Source organism: Myotis nattereri, assembly GCF_964212035.1.
Source record: "Myotis nattereri genome assembly, chromosome: 17".
NCBI lineage: Eukaryota > Metazoa > Chordata > Mammalia > Chiroptera > Vespertilionidae > Myotis > Myotis nattereri.
This window is the reverse complement of record NC_138092.1, coordinates 8826548-8845472: the sequence shown is the minus strand read 5'-3', so window position 1 is coordinate 8845472 and position 18925 is coordinate 8826548. Positions and strand designations below refer to the sequence as shown.

Below are 18925 nucleotides of genomic sequence, written 5' to 3'. Positions count from 1 at the left end.
CTCCTTCCTGAGGAAAAAAAGGTCAATGTTTCTGTTTCCCTTTTAGTAAATTTAAAAAAAAAAAATATATATATATATATATATATATATATTTTTTTCCCATTGATTTCAGAGAGGAAAGGAGAGGGAGAGAAACATCACTGATGAATCATTGATTGGCTGCCTCCTGCACACCCCCCACCTGGGACGGAGCCCGCAACCTGGGCATGTGCCCTTGACCGGAATTGAACCTGGGACCCTTCAATCCGCAGGCTGACGCTCTCCCCACTGCGCCAAACCAGCTAGGGCGTAAATTCATTTCTTGATTATTACACATTATCTTTCCCCACTTAACACCTTCTTAGAAACTTGATTGTTGAATGCATTTTTCTTTTGGCAAAAAAAAAGTCCAACGAGGCTTTGCGTGGGATGTGTGTCAGAAACGGCAGTGTATCTTTAATTTTGAGAGGGAAATTGCATTAATGTAGAGAGATGCAGACAGTCCAGGAAGAACAAGGGTCGGAGACTAAAATAGGGTGCACAGAGCTCAGAAGGACAGTAGATACTACTTGATTTTGAGTTTTGTGACTGCCATCCACCAAAAACTGCAGCGTAGTCCAGAATATAAATCTCCACAGAAAGAAGTTTGGGCCGAAACCGGTTTGGCTCAGTGGATAGAGCGTCAGCCTGCGGACTGAAAGGTCCCAGGTTCGATTCTGGTCGAGGGCATGTACCTGGGTTGCGGGCACATCCCCAGTGGGAGATGTGCAGGAGGCAGCTGATCGATGTTTCTCTCTCATCGATGTTTCTAACTCTCTATCTCTCTCCCTTCCTCTCTGTAAAAAATCAATAAAATATATTAAAAAAAAAAAAGTTTGGTTGGGCTGCAAAATGATGGCGTTGGCTTCATTTTGTTCTGAGTATATCAGAGCCCACGAGAGCAGCATGAATCACCTGCCGTGGGCAGTAACGTGTGCACAATCATGTGTGGGCATTTCTGCAAATGCTCTGTCCACCCTGGCTCTGAAAGGAGAAAATTTTATTTTTTATCTCCTTGCAGATAACGGCAGAGACCCAAAGCTGAAATACAAACCTGAAAGCAATGGTCCCATTTTTGTAAATGACACCGGCAAAGACTGGGAATGAAAAATTTCCTGGGTAAATTAAACTCTATTCAGCGAGTGCTTAAGAACGGCAAACTGAGGGAACAGAAATGTGCTAGACATTTGAGTGACATACAGGTATACTTCCTGCCCTTATGGTTATAAGAGAAATTCAGAATTGATACACTTCAGCTCTTTAACAAGATTATATGTCAAACAAGTGATAATGGCAATATATATAGCTCTGAAATGGAAGAAGTCAGTCAAGACTGTACCATAGCCCCCAAGTTATGACGGCATCCCTCCGATTTTAGACATTTAATATCATTTGGACTAGACAATATCGGAGAACTTAGCATCAGCAGGAAGAGTGATTAGAAAAATAAGTATGTGAAATTCAGAAACACTAAAGTTCTAGATTGTATTACTTTTATGTGGCTTAAACAGGTTTTCAAGTCGTCAAGCAACTAGAGCTCCAGTAAATGCAAGGACCAAATATTAATATCTCTGACTTCCACAACAGTTAAATGTCACCAAGGCCCTAGCCGGTTTGGCTCAGTGCATAGAGTGTCTGTCTGCGGACTGAAGGGTCCCAGGTTTGATTCTGGGCTAAGGGCACATGCCTGGGTTGTGGCCTCAATCCCCAGTAGGTGGCGTGCAGGAGGCAGCCAGTCAATGATTCTCTTTCATCATTGATGTTTCAATCTCTATCCCTCTCCCTTCCTCTCTAAATTCATAAAAATATTTTTTTTTTAAAAAAAGTCACCAAGTTTCAATAATTAATCATTTAGGGATGGTTGTACTGTATCTGGAGTGCATTTATCATTAATAGTTTTTTTAAAAATATATATATTTTATTGATTTATTACAGAGGAAGGGAGAGAGTTAGAAACATGGACCAGCTGCCTCCTGCACACCCCCTACTGGGGATGTGCCCGCAACCAAGGTACATGCCCTTGACTGGAATAGAACCTGGGACCCTTCAGTCCACAGGCTGGCGCCCTATCCACTGAGGTTTTTATAAATACTTATGGTAAGCTTAGGGGAAAATCTTACCACCTCAGGAAAAGATGGCCGACCCACTGCCCTTCGACCATTATAGCTCTTTCAATAACAAAAAAAGAATGGAAACATTGAGATTAAACAGGTGAGTTTTATTATCAAATGTAAATATTCTACAAAAACTCAGTAGTAGTATTGTAGTATTACTTGCCTATCAGTCTTTCAGAACTCTGGCAGACTGCATCTTAAGGCATCAAGTATAAAGAACTGTTTTCTGATCTTAAGTGCCAGTTATCACCAATATTCTCACAAAATGGTTTTGTTTTTTATTTTTTTCTTACTGCAGTTAAAGGGCTATTCCTGGTCAGCTGAAGAAGGGATGTTTGGTTCTCCAAGCGTTAGTCAACATAATGCAAAGTAAATAAAAATTAGCAGCCACGAAAATCTGCATGGCATTGCATTCAAGCAAAGGACAACATGAGTAACTTAAAGAAACGTGCACTGAGTTAATCAAATCCCGTTTTCCTCTTTGGAGTTCCATGAGGCAGCAGTCCTAGCTAGCTAGTGTCTACTATTGCACTTTCGTAGCTAGCATAAACACAGCTAAACACATAGTGCTGAATACTGACAGCATCAGTACCTGCTCTAACCACACCAGTGTTTACCTCTCCGTCTAGCATGCTGACTATAATCCTAGGCTTTAAAAGTTTTATTGTTTGATAGTTAAGGCATTAGAGAATGTTTAAGGCTATCTTAATATATACAAGCATTCACTTCAGTGAGTACATTGCTTTCCAGAACACACTGTCCAAATATTCTCATTTTTGTCATATTTAAAACTATGGAATTACTCTTATTCAAGTCCAAACAATCAACAATGGGAAAAGTCCAATATAAAATAATACATATAAAGCCACAAATGTTCAGTTACAGATCAAACTAGAAATTACAAACTGCATGTAGCTGCTTCATTTTTTGGTTTTGCATTTTGGCCCCTAGAGTTCATTCTTATTTACAACTGGTGTCTGCTGGGGAAAAAAGATCCAACTTTTAAACTATGTATGTTTTGTGGTGGCTGCGCTATTTCTGATTTATCCCAAGGTATTTTAAAATTGTTTTCATTGTGGGTTTTTTTTGTTTGTTTGTTTGTTTTTAAGCTATGAGATATCATCATGGCCAGGAAACTAAGAAAATATTAGTTTTATTTCTAAGTTTGTGATTTAAGTATTCCAAGACCTTTTTCTTGAATTACTTAGTAAGAGGACATGATTGTGTAGAAAGTAGGGAGATGGAGAGAAGAGTGGGAACACACAAAAATGAAGTTTGCATAACAGTTTTTGGTGGAGATAGTAGACATGTAAGTGGAGTATTTTTCCTCCCAAGGCATGAAACTTAAGAAACACGTATGATGCCACGTTGGCTGGAAGTAATGGAGACATCCAATTTCCATTTCACATTTTAAATGCAATCAGCAAGGAGCCAGGCACTCTGCTTCTAGAAGGATTTGGCTTCACTGGCTCAAATTTTCCACTCCACCAAAAGATAGGGCACAGGCCCACTGTCCAATCATGTTTGCTGAAAATACTGCAGCCTGAGTGTAGACAAACTTCCCCTGAAGTTGCTTGAAGTTGATGAGGTGTCTGATGGTTTCAGGATCACCATACATCTTTCAAACACTGGAGGGGGGAAAAATGAATAAAAGGAAATATTATAGTCTCTAAAATGTTTAATTCTTAGCAGCTATAAAAACATACTAATTTTCAATTCTAAAAGCTCTAAAAAAGCCTTAAGGTAGTTCACATAGTTGGCATTTATACAGCAAATTCTTGGGGAGTACAGCATAGGCAAATGAAGGTTATGTGATAATTCGCATTTCAGCAATTTCCTACCCTTTGTATCATCATGCATAGAATACTGTGTATGTTTCCATCTCCCTACTTGACTCAGCTCCTTTTGTGGAGAGACTATTCTATTCACTCCTTAGCCTGGGTCCCCAAGTTACGACGGCATCCCTCCGATTTTAGACATTTAAATATCATTATTAAAAGAAATAAAACCATTAATTTCAAACAAAAATATCTGAATCAATAAGAAGCACGGAGGCATGACACAGCAGCAAACATGAGCTCTACATGCCAAAGACTAGCATGTAGTTGATTAGGAACCTTTAGTTGGGCTATTTCACCCTCACAACTACCCTATTAGATTACCATGTTTTCCCTATTTCACAGATGAGAAAATTGAGGCCCAGAGCAATTAATCCTATAGATGCTGAAAAATCGGCAGATTGAGAATCTGAACACAGTACTGGTTGCACTAGGATATTTCAGTTATACGCCACACAAAAACTTTAAAATAAAAACACTGCGCAGCCGGTGTGGCTCAGTCGGTGAGAGCATCCTCCGATACACCAAAAGTCAATTTAGAACATTTCTAACGTAACATCAAAAAGTTCCTTTTATAATCATTTCTTATTCAATATACTAATTTTACAAGAGATAGTAGGTTTACCAAATTCATACACAGCATGAAGGGCTTGAATAAAGAACATTGGGAAAGACAAAGTACGAACCAAAATGAATATATCCACAGGCTAGACTCATGGGTTCCTACCACTGTGAACTACACTAGAAAATCCTCCACAGTCCCACTGCTAAGTATTTGGGCATGATGCTTTCTGAAACCTCTTTGAAAATGGCAGAGAATCTATCACTTCCAAATCAGAACTGGAGTCTGTACAACCTCAGAATAAGAGGATACGTCCCCAATTGTGACTCCTCAAGGATAACATTTTATTGGCAACCCCAATTTCAATTTAGAAGCCATATGGTTGAAGCCCACAGGGTCCTTAACCATGAAAATGTTCACAAAATTTGAAAACAACATGTCAGCAAGCCAATTTCAGCAAACCTAGTAATAAAGAAATAAACCACACTATTGCCTGAGCATGTTCCTACAACTCCACCTCTTGAGGAGCCTCACCCAGAATGCATCATCCTTCCAGAAAAGGCTATAATTAATAGGAAAAGGAAAAAAAAAAAAAAAAACCCAACCCAACTAATTTCAAAGAAACTTTATCAGGGTTCCTTCCCTCTAGATTTAGTTTTAGAAAAGGAAAAAGATATGCAACAAAAACCTTGCAATCATTTTGGAATAAATCACATTTAAATTATACCTAGATGACCCTTAAAAATATTATGCTAAGTGAAAAGCAAGTCATGAAAGGACAGATACTATGTCATTCCACTTATGAAGTAACCAGAACAGTCAAATGCATTAAAACAGAAAGGAGAATGGGAGAAGCCAGGGGCTGGGGAAAGAGAGAAATGGGAATTTATTATTTAAGGTAAACAGAGTTGGAGAAAAGAAAAAAGTTCTGGAGTTAGATAGTAGCGATGTTTACAAAACAATGTGAAATGTATTTAATGCCACTGAACTGTAAACTTAAAAAATGATAAATTTTATGATATGTATATTTTACCACAATTTTTAAAAAAGGAAACTGGAAAAAAAGTATACCTAACTTAATAGAATGACTCATTGATTCCACTCTTAGATACATAAGTCCCAAAGTGAAAAGCAAGTACTTAAATATGTGTACATAAATGCTAATTATCAGTGCTAGTATTCACAATAGCCAGAAAATGGAAACAGCACAAATGTCCATCAGTGGATAAATGCATAAACAAAATGTGTAATATCTGTACAATGAAATATTATTCAGCCACAAAAAGGTATAAAGTAATGACACATGCTACAACATAGATGAACCTCAAAAACATGTGAAGCGAAAGAAGCCAGGTACAAAATATAATTTCATTTATACAAAATATCCATAGGCAAATCCTAACCAATAGTCCACATGAGATATAGCAAAAGAATTTCCAAATGGAAAGGTTTCCCCTTATCCCAAACTAGAGGTCCAGTGCACAAAATTCATGCACCCGGAGACTCCCTCAGCCCAGCCTGCACCCTCTCGCAGTCTGGGAGCCCTCGGAGGATGTACAACTGACAGCTTAAGCCGGTAGTTAGACATCCTTAGCGCTGCCGTGAGGTGGGAGACGCTCACTGAGGGGAGCGCACTGACCACAAGGGGGCAGCTGCTGAGTTGAGCGTCTGCCCCCTGGTGGTCAGTGCAATCATAGCAACCGGTCATTCTGCCATTCAGTCAATTTGCATATTACCCTTTTATTATATAGGAGGGTAAGATACCATTATCCACAAATGTTGCTTAGATACTACCTACTGAGATGACAATCTTAACTGCAGTCTCCATCCCTTCCAGTGTTTCTGACACACTTACATCACACTAGAGAAAAGAGGAAACTTCTCACCTGATTCCTAAGAAAACACTTTCTGATTCTTGACCTCTATTTGTTTAGCCCTTTATAATTTACCTTTCATATCACAGAGCCTTACCTTCTTTTCTGAGGGTGGTCTAACTGCTGGGACCCTTAAATACAAACCCATTCTTTGGGTAGAGTCCTGGCCTGGTCATTTGTGTGTACAAGTCCATCCTCGGTTGCATACTAAAATGCAAGTTAAAACAAACAGGATCAAAAGATGGACAAACTGTCACCACGAATGGTTAGTATTTCAACTGAATAGATCTACCAACCAATTATCGGGCATTTAGACTATAGAAAACAAGTTAAAACAGGTACAAGCCATATACACAACTGTTAATCCCAAGTCTTCATTTGTTACTTAACATGTCTGAATACCTTAAAAATCCCTTCTGGGAGGGAAGTTTGATTGAACACATAGATTAAACACACACACCACCACCATTCCACAGTAAACATCACCAAGTACTTCAGGGCCTGCTAATAGTACAGTTTCCATGATACCATAGGTATGACTAGATAGCAAATATTTGAGCACCAACTATTTGCAAGGTATTCTAAAATAAGCCAAATATGTCCTAACAACCCTGTCAACTTTAAATAGTATTCGATGTATTTTCAATACTGCTCTAATCTCTCAGTAAGACAGCAAGTAAAAATCTTAGCAGTGAAAAGCCCAAAGAGATCATGAATAAAGTCTAGCACTTGCTAAAAATGCAAAATCATCGACAGTAAAAGATCATGCAAAGAGCAAATGAAAAACTTAAAAGGAATTAATATAAGGATTCTCAAGAGTCCATTCAGAATAACAGGCCCATCAACTAAAATATAAAATACAGGCTTATTTTCATGACCAGAATGACATTCTCATCATCAAATGTTTTACTGGTGGTTTTTTTATCTTCAGTAAATGCAGTCCTCATTCTATTAATCTCATTCCTCAAAATGGGCCTAACTCAGGTACTTTAACTTTATAAGACTCAGATTTTCTAGCAGAACCCATGCCCTGCATTTTGCTGAGCCCACCAGAATTCCCCCTGTTGTGGAAATCCTGCCCTTTCCAGCCTCACCCTTACTGAAGTATGGAAAACTTAAGTTGGAGTAGTTTTATAGAAGGAATTTTGCTGAGTGGGGGAAACATAATTCCAAAAACTGTATTTAAAAATAACATATGTATAGAGAATAATATATGCCATCATTATATCAAGATATATGTATTTTCAAAAACATATATATATTTTAAATATATTTTTATTGATTTCAGAGAGGAAGGAAGAGGGAGAGAGAGAAATATTAATGATGAGAATCACTGATTGGCTGCCTCCTGCACGCATGCCCCCTACCGGGGATCGAGCCCGCAACCTGGGCATGTGCCCTTGGCAAGAATCGAACCTGGGACCCTTCAGTCTCCAGGCTGGTGCTCTATCCACTGAGCCACACAGGCTAGGGCTCAAAAAATATTTTTACTGATTTTAGAGAGAGAGAGAGGAAGGGAGAGCGATAGAGAGAAACATCAATGAGAGAGAAACATTAATTAGATGCACAGCCCCCACTGGGGATTGAGCCCACAACCGAAACCTGGGTATGTGCCCTGGCAGGGAATAAAACCAGAGACCTCTTGGTTTATGGATCGACAACTCAAGCACTGAACAACACCGGCCGGGCAAGATATATGTATTTTTAAAAGCCAGAATTAAGCCAAAGCCGGTCTGGCTCAGTGGGTAGAGCGTTGGTCTGCAGACTGAAAGGTCCCAGGTTCGATTCCGGTCAAGGGCATGTACCTGGGTTGCGGGCACATCCCCAGTAGGAGATGTGCAGGAGGCAGCTGATCGATGTTTCTCTCTCATCGACGTTTCTAACTCTCTATCTCTCTCCCTTCCTCTCTGTAAAAAATCAATAAAACATACATATATATGAAAAAATAAAAATAAAAAAAATATAAAAGCCAGAATTAAACTATGGAGAGATTTCATTCTCTCAACCAATTATTACCAAGTATTTGCTTAATAAGTAAATTATATAATTACATAAAACAAATGCTAAATAACCAGAAATCAAATGAAAAACTATTAAATCAGCAACCAGCAATAAATACACTGTAAGTAAAGATTTAAAAAGTCCTCCTCTGATTGATTGGTCTTGTGACAAAATGGTATCTAAAGAATCTGGAATCCCACTGCGAGTGGCTGTTATTTTCTTTCTTTTTTAGGATCAGTCTCTTTTATGGAGGGCCTTCATAGGAGGGTCAGATCGCTGGAAGGATAATGAGATCCTCTGTCCTTGGCCTGGCCAGATCTCCCCAGCTTCACAGCTGCTGAAAAGCATGGCTGTTATTTTCTGTTCTTAATATAACTGAGATAAAAATAATTTATTTAAAAAAATTATGAAGTCTTAGAGATAGTAGAAAATATGAGCTTTTATGTGAGAGTGGTAAAAACTTAGGATAGAAAAGATTTTGAATGAGGCATTGTAACTATCTTAAAGCTCAAATTACTGAAGGAAAACATTGCAATAATTTGATATACTGAATTGAAAAATCGAGGTCCCTACATACTCCTAAGTCATTGGGCCAGGTCATAAATTCCAGGCACTTCGGAAATGGAAGGCCAAATGCCTAGAGATGAAATCATTTTGCACAACCTTCCTGCTTTTGATATCAGATAACTCTACCCCAATCTTGATGATAAACTGCTGGAGATTGAAGTTATTGTATCACAACTCAGATGCACACCAATATTTTAGCCACAAATCTAAAAATGATTATTACTTATTTGTGGTAGAATAAATACCCACAAAAGCCAGCCATCGCACACTTCATAACAGCAGCAATTTTGCTTAATCTCAAACCAACGTATGTGTACGACTGCTTAATTCTATTCAGTGTGAATGTGAAAGTTGATCAGTCAAAATAAAAAACAAATTAATTCAGCTGACTACTAAAACCTAAAACTTTGCTTATACTTTCTAGAATTGAAAAACAATGGGGGAAATTACAAAACTCAAATGTTTACTCCATGAGATTAAGCAAACTTTTTTTTTTTTTTACTTTTTATCTGAGGATTTTCCATTGCTTTTAGATGGAATGGAAGGGAATGGGAAAAGAGAAAGACAGAGAGAGGGAAAGAGACATGGATTGGTTGCCTCCTACACGCGCCTTGACTGCGGCTTGGGAATGAACCTACAACCCAGGTACTTGCCCTTGACTGGGAACCGATCCTGAGACCTTTTGGTGCGTGGGCTGAAGCTCTAACCACTGAGAACCACCAGCCAGGGCTAAGCAACCCCTCAATAACCTTTGATAAAATTCTCTATTCTTTTCATAACCTAATGAATCAGATATGAAGCTTAGAAAGTAAGTTTTAAAAAATATGTAGATATTTTTATTGATTTCAGAGAGGAAGGAAGAGGGGGAGAGAGAGATAGAAACATCAGTGATGAGAGAGAATCATTGATCGGCTGCCTCCTGCATGCCCCCCTGCAGGGGATTGATCCCTGACCTCCTGGTTCATAGGTTGAAGCTCAACTACTGAGTCATCTCTGCAAGGGTTTCTTCTGTTAGGCAGCTTAATTGTTTAGGGAAAAAGCAAAGTATCTACTGCTATCTGGAAAAAAAAACACACACAAATTTAGTTTAGCTCCACAATCTTCCATGATTCATGGACACCAAGCATGTAAGTCCATTCTAACAGTGAAAACAGCTTCTGCGGGCACAACCCTTAAAATGTTGTACTATGAACAATTAAGGGCTATTTCAGGATTTGACAATTATGCCTATAAAGCAGTGGTTCTCACCCTTCTGGCCCTTTAAATACAGTTCCTCATGTTGTGACCCAACCATAAAATTATTTTCGTTGCTACTTCATAACTGTAATGTTGCTACTGTTATGAATCGTCATGTAAATGTCTGATATGCAGGATGGTCTTAGGCGACCCCTGTGAAAGGGTCGTTCGACCGCCAAAGGGGTCGCGACCCACAGGTTGAGAACCACTGCTATAAAGGCTTCCCAACTTGTAAAGACTCAAGCCAAGTTCAGCTCCAAGAAGAAATACAATTCTTCCTATTAATGCAATCAAAAGGCTGTATGATAATGATTTTTAGCTACTGCAAGAAGAGTTCGGTTCTAGGTATTATGTGATTTAAGGAAAGGTGTCTGCTCAGATGAGATGGCAATGAGGGGATTCTGCTCATTGTTAAAGAGAGCTTACCAAGAAAAATCTCATTCTTTATCTGAAGTCGGAAAACAACTGATGGACACAGGCAGTGGCAGAGTGACAAGAGTAATACCAGTTTCACAAGAATTAATTGTGGATCATTACATAAAAGGCTCAATGAATATCCTATAGCTCATTTTAAGGAGTTCTTAACTAGAGATTCATTGAGTTTCCTTTTCTTTTCTTTTCTTTTGTTCAGGATAGGCATAGAGCCCTCTGACAACTTTGTAAATATTCAATTTCAACACCACGTTTAAGTATTTTTTTTGTTAGTCAAGAATTTGACTTGGGCCCCGCCAGGTGGCTCAGCTGGTCATAGTGTCCTCCTGTACACCAAAAGGTTGCAGGTTCAATCCCCAGAAGGAGGCAACCAATCCTCGATTCTCTCTCTCCTCTCTCTCCAATAAAAACAAAGAATTGAACAAATAAACGATACAGCCTCAGGTGAGGATTTAAAAAAAAGAAAAAATAATTTGACTTTGAGGAAAACTCTTTAGCCAGTCCTGTTCTAGATGGAAAGACCCACACTGCTATATGCCCTAAAGAGCTCTTCCCAAAAAAGCACCAACAGATTAAACAGAAGTAACAAACATAGAGTGGAAAAAGCCCTGGTCTCGTCAAAGGGATGAGCTAGAAGTCAGCACACACACTGGTCCTCCTGGCTGACAGACGCGGGCTCTTTTTGCCTCCATAAGCCATCTAGTAACGCTTGCACACACACGAGTTACAGAGAATCGGTTTCTTTCCTGGCTGCATTCTTTAGGCAAATCAACTTAAGTATTAAGGGCACTGAATAGTTTTCTTCTTCAAGCTACTGACCTGGTAACCTTGGAAGAAGTTAAGAATTTCCTTAACTCCAGTATTGTAGGCCAGGCCCTGCATTCTGACCACCGTGCCAGGCTGTGGTGGGACACCGCTAAGATTAGCAGCTGTAGGGAAGTAGCCAAGATTATTGGGCGAACCTGGGGGGCTAAAGGAAGAGAAAGTACAGTGAACCAATAGGAACAGACAACGTCGAATATTTACTCTACAAACATTAGCTACTTAAGGTAACAGACTCTCTCTAGGTGATCTCAGAATCACCCGAGGTATCACTCCCAAGCCAGGTAAGAACACCGCATTCCCAGAAAAGCCTGAAGTTACAAGGGAGAAGGGTTAATGCAGAGTTAAGTGCAGGGCTTCCTCAAAGATCCCGTTCTCGCTGAGATTCTTAAAGGGACAGGAAGGAGAGAATTAAGCCTTTCAGGGCACTCAACCACAAAGCACCACTTGCACAGCCCAGCTCATTGATGATTAACCGGCTCGCCATCAGGAATACGAAGGACTAACAGGAGCCATCGCCACAGACACCGAAAGAAAGCAGCATTTGAAGGGATTTTCCCAAGGAACAGACTGCTTTACCCATGCCCACAAGCAAAGGTACAGCACAGTAAGTGGAGCACAATAATACAAAAATACGGAAGCACCTCTGAGTTGTTATCCCTTCCAACTCAACTAAAAAGCAAGAGGAGGATGTGGTGGGTAAAGTGGAAAAGATTCACAGCAAATTAAAATCAACCACCATTAACACAACGGGAAAGCTGACGCATGAGTCCCTCTGGGTACACCTACAGCAATCACCCCCAAGGAGCACACACCAAGTGAATACCTAATTCTTCTTTATATGGCAGCTTAAGTAATTACCATATTATTAAATAAGTTTCATCCTATTCACCACCCAATAGGTTTTCCACCACAATTAGTGGCCAGAAACCCGTAACTGAAAATGTTGGGAAAATTTTAAAATAGGTTATTAGCTTAAACAGCAATAAAGACCCACAGTTTTAGATTATTAACCTTCATAAATCTTCCTACGTAGGTGAATATCCCATTTTAAAGACAAGCAAACACAAAAATGAAAGGGACAAAATCTTTGAGATTCTGTAGCCTACATAATCCTAACTGATGGTTAAGAGGAATGATGCCAGGTGTGCATCCAGTTCCAGACTCCATTTTATAATTGGCACAGTAGCCCTGAGCAAGTCACTTAATTTCTTTTAACTTCAATTACATCATTTGGTAGATGGGGATGATAGCACCTCTCAAGTTTCACAGAACTGTTCTGCAGATTCAATGATTAAACATACCACGTTATTCCATAAACCATAGAATGCAATAATTTGTTATTTCACTTTTGCTATTTCCATAACCATCATTCTATTTCACTATTTTGAAAATATGGGAGAGCCTAAAAGCATTACTTGACATCAAGCTGCCTTTAACCACTTCAGTTTCTAAAGCGGTGATCCTCAACTTGTTTGCCTAGTAGAGTCACCTGGGAGAGATTGCTTCACAGGTGAATTTACCAAACATTGAAAAAGAGAATATCTTTTTTTTTTGGCCAGCGTGGCTCAGTGGTTGAGCGTCCACCTATGAACCAGGAGGTCATGTTTCGATTCCCAGTCAGGGCACATGCCTGGGTTGCAAGCTCGATCCCCAGCGGGTGGCGTGCAGGAGGCAACTGAACAATGATTCTCTCTCATCACTGAGGTTTCTGTCTCTCTCCCCCTCTCTCTCCCTCTTTCTGAAATCAATACAGTTAAAAAAGAAAAAACAGGTAGGAGCTGTCCATCAAAGCCAGACTATATCAGAAACTCATCCTAATCTTTATGCTCAATTGTTAGTCACTGTTTTTGGTTCTTGCTCACATCCGCTGTATTTTTAGTTAGGTTTTAGATTCTCAAGTGTCCATATTTATCAGTGTCTCCTGTGCACATAGTGTTAATGATGTAACTTCCACAAGTCAATACAGCAATGAATTCAAAGGTCTAGAGAGTGCTGGAAGAGCGTACCACGTCACGTAAAGGAACAAGGGGACTGCACTGGAGCTGGTCAGAAACCTTGCTGAGCTGCCTGAACAAAGAACTGAGGTGGGGGTGAGAGGAAATGAAGCGAAAAGAAAAACATCAGGAGAGGGGCTTTACCAAAGGCTTAGTTCGGCACCGCGGAGCATTGCTGCTGCACAGACCGTACTCAGGACCATGGCTGAGGCTCCTTCACAAGCCACACGTGTTAAGAAATGGCTGGATTTAGCACACAAGTGCGCGTATCATAAAGTCGTTCCAGATTTCCTCCGCTGCAGTACCCCATGTCCTTTCTACATATTTAGGTAAAAAAAAAATTTAAACCCAATGTAGAGAAAAACTGTTTCCCTCAGAGGCTGACCTCCTTTCCTCTGAAGTTTTGAGGTTTGCAATTCTAATTTAGTTGCTTGAGATCCTGCTGTGAGACCATTCAAACACTGCTTCCTAGCCTACATTTTCCCAGATACTAATTTATATCATTTAATTTCATAATGTTCAATGTATCCTAATAAGTTATTCACAATTCTGTGTAGAACAGGTGTGTGTGTGTGTGGGTGTATAAATAAATAAAATACTGGGGGCCAGGATGCCTACCCCATGACACTCATAATATACACTCTAGAGAAAACAAGTGTCACATACACTTTACTCATTTAATATTACAAATTACTAAACATTGGTGACACTGATTAATGTTATCGGGCGGCATTCTAAAATATAAAGTCATAGTGTGGCAGTATTTATCATTTGAGGACTTGCCATATTTCTCTAGAGGAGAGAGGATCACAGCATTACCTATCGGGTAAAGAAAGAGGTTAAGTGAAAAGATTAGAGGACTGAATTCTCCCCTCTGGATGGGCACAACACATCAGCATAGGAAACATGAGAAGTCCCGGGAAAGACACCTGGTTCCCACTGCCTGACAAAATTACTACACAGATCCCTTTGGACTAACATTCATTAAATCCCCGAGTGTTATAAAGACCTTTTACTTGGAAAGTGACTGTTTTCATGTAGGAAATTAAAAAATTTTCATTATAATTTTTAAGTTTCAGATAGGAAGGGAGAAGGAGATAGAAACATCAATAATGAGAGCGAATCACTGATTGGCTGCCTCCTGCAAGTCCCCCACTGGGGATCAAGCCCGCAACCCAGGCATGTGCCCTGACTGGTATCGAATTATGATCTCCTGATTCATAGATAAGACACTCGACCACTGACCCACCCCGGCTGGATGTTATATAGGAAATTTTTGAACTAACTTTAAGTTTTCATCTGAAATCAACCATTTCAGCAAGGTTAACTTTTCAGTACTCTTTGGAAATTTAATTCCCTGACTGCTCATGGACTGCTTACTATATCTGAATCCTGGATTTGTTAGCTCTTTTGAAAGGCTATATTCGGTCATGTGCTGCTTAACTCTGAGTAATGCATCGTTAGGTAATTTCATCATTGATTGAACATCATTGAGTGAGTACACTTATACAGACCTAAATGGTATAGCTTACTGCTTTGTAGAGGAGGAAAAATAATTTTCTTCTCTCCTAGGTTCTTGGCTGTATTAAAAGACAGATTAGCCTAGCTGGTGTGGCTCAGTGGTTGAGCATTGTCCTATGAACTAGGTCACAGTTCGATTCCAGGACAGGTTACGTGCCAGTAGGGGGCGAGCAGGAGGCAAATGATCAATGATTCTGTCTCATCATTGATATTTCTCTCTTCCCCCCTCCCTCTCTGAAATCAATAAAAATATATTAAAAAATTAAAAAAGACAGATTAGCAGGAGAAAAACAAAAAGCTTAATGACGCCCTGATCGGTTTGGCTCAATGGATAGAGCGTCGGCCTGCGGACTGAAGGGCCCCAGGTTCGATTCCGGTCAAGGGCATGTGCCTTGGTTGCGGGCACATCCCCAGTAGGGGATGTGCAAGAGGCAGCTGATCGATGCTTCTCTTTCACTGATGTTTCTGGCTCTCTCTCCCTCTCCCTTCCTCTCTGTAAAAAATCAATAAAATATATTTTTTTTAAAAAAAGAAGCTTAATGACATGTATACTTTCTGTAAGCATGGGAGAGATTTAGGAGATCTGAGTAACTCCCCAGAATGGCTGAAGCCACCACCTTAACTACCACAAGGGGGAGTGAGGAGTTGAGGGGGAGGGGGACAGGTTACCAGGAAAAGCAAAGTAAACAAGGTTAAGGTTGTGCAGATTTAAGATTGTTGTTTTCAGTACTAAGAGTTTCTAGTGATAAAAATCATTCTCCACAGGAAGGGGATATTCTTACTAATACAGATTTTCCTAACGAACGTAAATATCTTTTACAAAAAGTAACTTCAACTTGCTTTTCAGAGCATCTACCTGTGTGTTGTTTCTTTTTCTTTTTTAAACAATTAGCAATAATCGCGCCTCGGATAAACCTCATTGGCTACCATACTATACTGCCACTGCGCAAAGCTTGTGTGCTGTTTCTTAATCAGGCTAAAATAATCCTAATGCCGAAGACATATTTTGGGGTAACATTCCGTTCCCATACAGCTCCTATGCTACAAACCTGTGTAGGTGGCTATTTTTCTGAATACTATCAGGGGTGGGGAACCTTCTTTCTGCCAAGGGCCATTTGGACATGTATAACATCATTTGAGGGCCATACAACATGATCAACTTAAAAATTGGTCAAACATTTAATTAACTCACCCCTAATGCCTTGGCAGGGCCAGACCAAATGATTTCATGCACCTTATATGGTCCGCGGGCTGGATGTGCCCCACCCCTGCTGCAGACAATTGTAACACGATGACAAGTATTTGCAATGAGGTTATGATGGCTATCAGGTGTTAGGAAATTTTCAGCGCTCTTATAACTTGTGGATCCACCTTTCTATGTGCAATCCATCACTGACACTTCTCACTGAAACATCCTCATGGGGCGCCATGACTGTATACACCTCTTTATGCATGTGTATCTACCTTTCAAAGAAAAGTTAAATAACCAACGGATATGAAAACACTTCGGAATGCTTAAAGAGATCTTCCAAGAATCTATTTCACCTAGTCAGCTAATTTAAGTTCTGTCAAAATAGTTTAGTAACTAAACTTAAATTTTAATCCAACTATGTTAAAGGGTATAAAATATAACCCGCCATTACAGTTATCATGTTTCAAGTACATAGTATAGCGACAGGCTGGTTACTCAAAGCAAGGAGAGCCTCCAGAAAGCCCCATTAAAAAAAAAAAAATTCCTCAGCCGAGGACATGTTTTTACTCACTTTAGAGAGAGGAAGGGGGAGAAAAAGAGAGAGAGAGAAAAACATGGGTCCTGTGCCTCCTGACAAGGGATGGAGTCAGAAACCCTCTTTTTGTCAGGGACAATACTCCAACCAACTGAGCCACCAGGCTGGGGCAAGCCCCATGTTTCATTTGAAAACCGAATCCTACTACACTCGGTATTATTCTGAAAGTAATCTTGTTGTTTGACTGAAAGCACAAAATCATAACACAACTGATCCTCTTACATGTTTTAGAAAATGCATTTTAAAAAGTAATAGAATGCTACATCACAGAACGAAGAAACAAGCAAAACACACCGTGACACATGGGAATCTGTGCTTCTTGGCACAGCAGCAGAAGACAACGTCCATTCACAAGTTACTTTTGAAAAAAATGGTCATTTAAAAAAACTAGTTTTGTCTTTTTGAATAGGAATATTGTACAATAGGGAAGGTACAGATATGACTCCATCATACCCTTTCCCCCAACTGATCTGAACCACTCTGTAAAAGCAACCTGTTACAGCTCCTTGGTTATCTACTGTCTATGTTTCCAGAGATACCTTATTGATTATTTTGTATGTAAGTGGAAAACGTTTGCGAATACAACATTTTGCTTTCAGTGAAAAAAATTTTTAAAAAGAGGTAGTTTAAGAAACTACTTAACTCATAAAGAAAATCACAAATCAGCCTCTATTATTAAGTAAAATTCATATACAAATGTCAGTTCTTCCATTGGGCCTACTTTAGTGTAGTCCCTTAAAGATATACCAAGGAAATGCTTAAATAGGCCAGTAGATGCAAAATAGGGTTATTTTATTTTTAATGTTTTTTATTTTATTTTTTTGGGGGGAGGGGGGGGGTGGGAGGGAGAGAAGGGGAGAGAGAGAAACCTCACTATGGATTGTTTGCCTCCCACACATGCCCCAACCAGGGAATTGAAGCTGCGACCTTTCAGCATACAGGAGGTCACTCCAACTGTGCCACACCAGCCATGGCAGAGTTATTTTCTTTATCAAGGTTGGCACATGTATTTTAGTCAAGTTCTCTCTCTGTTAACTGGAGTGTTAATGCTTTAAGAGGAAGGTGCTTACTCACTCTTAAAGCATTATATTTAAAAATATATTTGACACATCATAAATAGCAATAGAAGGAAGCAATCCCTAGCTTTTGTAGTGTTCTGGTAGTAAGGCAAAGAGTGTTAATAGATGAAACAAAAATGGCAAAATACTGATACAACTGGGTAGTAGATATTCTCAACTTATGTTTATTTGCATATTTACAGATTTTTAAACTTATTCTTGAAAATAACATGATCCCAATTTTGTAAGAAAAATCCTTAGAAAAACAGATCTATAAATTGAAACCAATTTCATTAGGTTTTTTGAGCAATTATTTCTTTTCTTGAGATTCCCTGTGCTTCATAATTTTCTATAATGCTAAAAATAATTGTAAGTATATTTGCATTTTAATTCCCTGAACTGCTCATTATATGTATTAGGTCTTTGGACTAGCAAATGACTACTTCTTCCATGAAAGCTAGAATGAATTCTCACTGATAGTAGAGAAAAAATTGCCCACAGCAGTTCTTGTTTACATCATTTAGAAATATCATCCAAACTGAAAAAAACTGAGATAATCATTTCCATCAACAAAAATTATCTGGCGCTTCTTCATTATTACACTATTGCTTTTATTGCACTATTACAACATTCTAGTGTCATTATATTGTACACTGAATTCCGGTTTGCATTTGTGGAACCAATGGGTCCATGTATTATTAATCTTACTAGTCCCAATGTCACACTCAAGAGATACTAAGTAAGTTTGCTCAGTAAAATTAAAAGTTAAAAATGCTTAACTTTTTTTGAGGGACATGCTTTTAGAAATCCACAAAATACATTAGAATCTTGATGTTTTAAAGCAATGAATACATTGCATTAATCTGAAATCAAACTGACATATATCATTTTTTAAAATGGAGGGGAATTACAGAAATGTTACTTTCAGAGACAAACTCCAAATCTTCTGATTTAATATCTTTTTTAGCTTAGAGTGTGAGATCTCAAACTTGCCTACTTATCAAAGACATGTACACAACGAAGTTTTCCGTTAGCCTCAAATGCCTTAATAATCATGTGAGGTTAGAAATTAATGGTGTTCTACCAAAACTGTAAAAT

General features: G+C 39.0%; 1 protein-coding gene across 3 annotated transcripts in view; it reads right to left on the bottom strand.

Annotated features, from left to right (window-relative positions):
- Positions 1 to 2217: 2217 nt before the first annotated feature.
- ESRP1 (epithelial splicing regulatory protein 1) overlaps positions 2218 to 18925 on the bottom strand; it is a gene marked incomplete at its 5' end in the record, with an annotated part of 51937 nt that continues 35229 nt past the window's right edge. Inside the window, 3 exons of one of the 3 annotated variants that reach the window (XM_081111647.1) lie at positions 3239 to 3760; positions 6504 to 6613; positions 11462 to 11612. In XM_081111647.1, the coding sequence (XP_080967773.1) occupies positions 6539 to 6613; positions 11462 to 11612 (226 nt within the window). In that variant the 3' untranslated portion in view covers positions 3239 to 3760; positions 6504 to 6538. Of the gene's footprint in view, positions 3761 to 6503; positions 6614 to 11461; positions 11613 to 18925 lie in introns of all 3 variants that reach the window. The other 2 variants (XM_081111648.1, XM_081111649.1) reach the window with 2 other exon arrangements.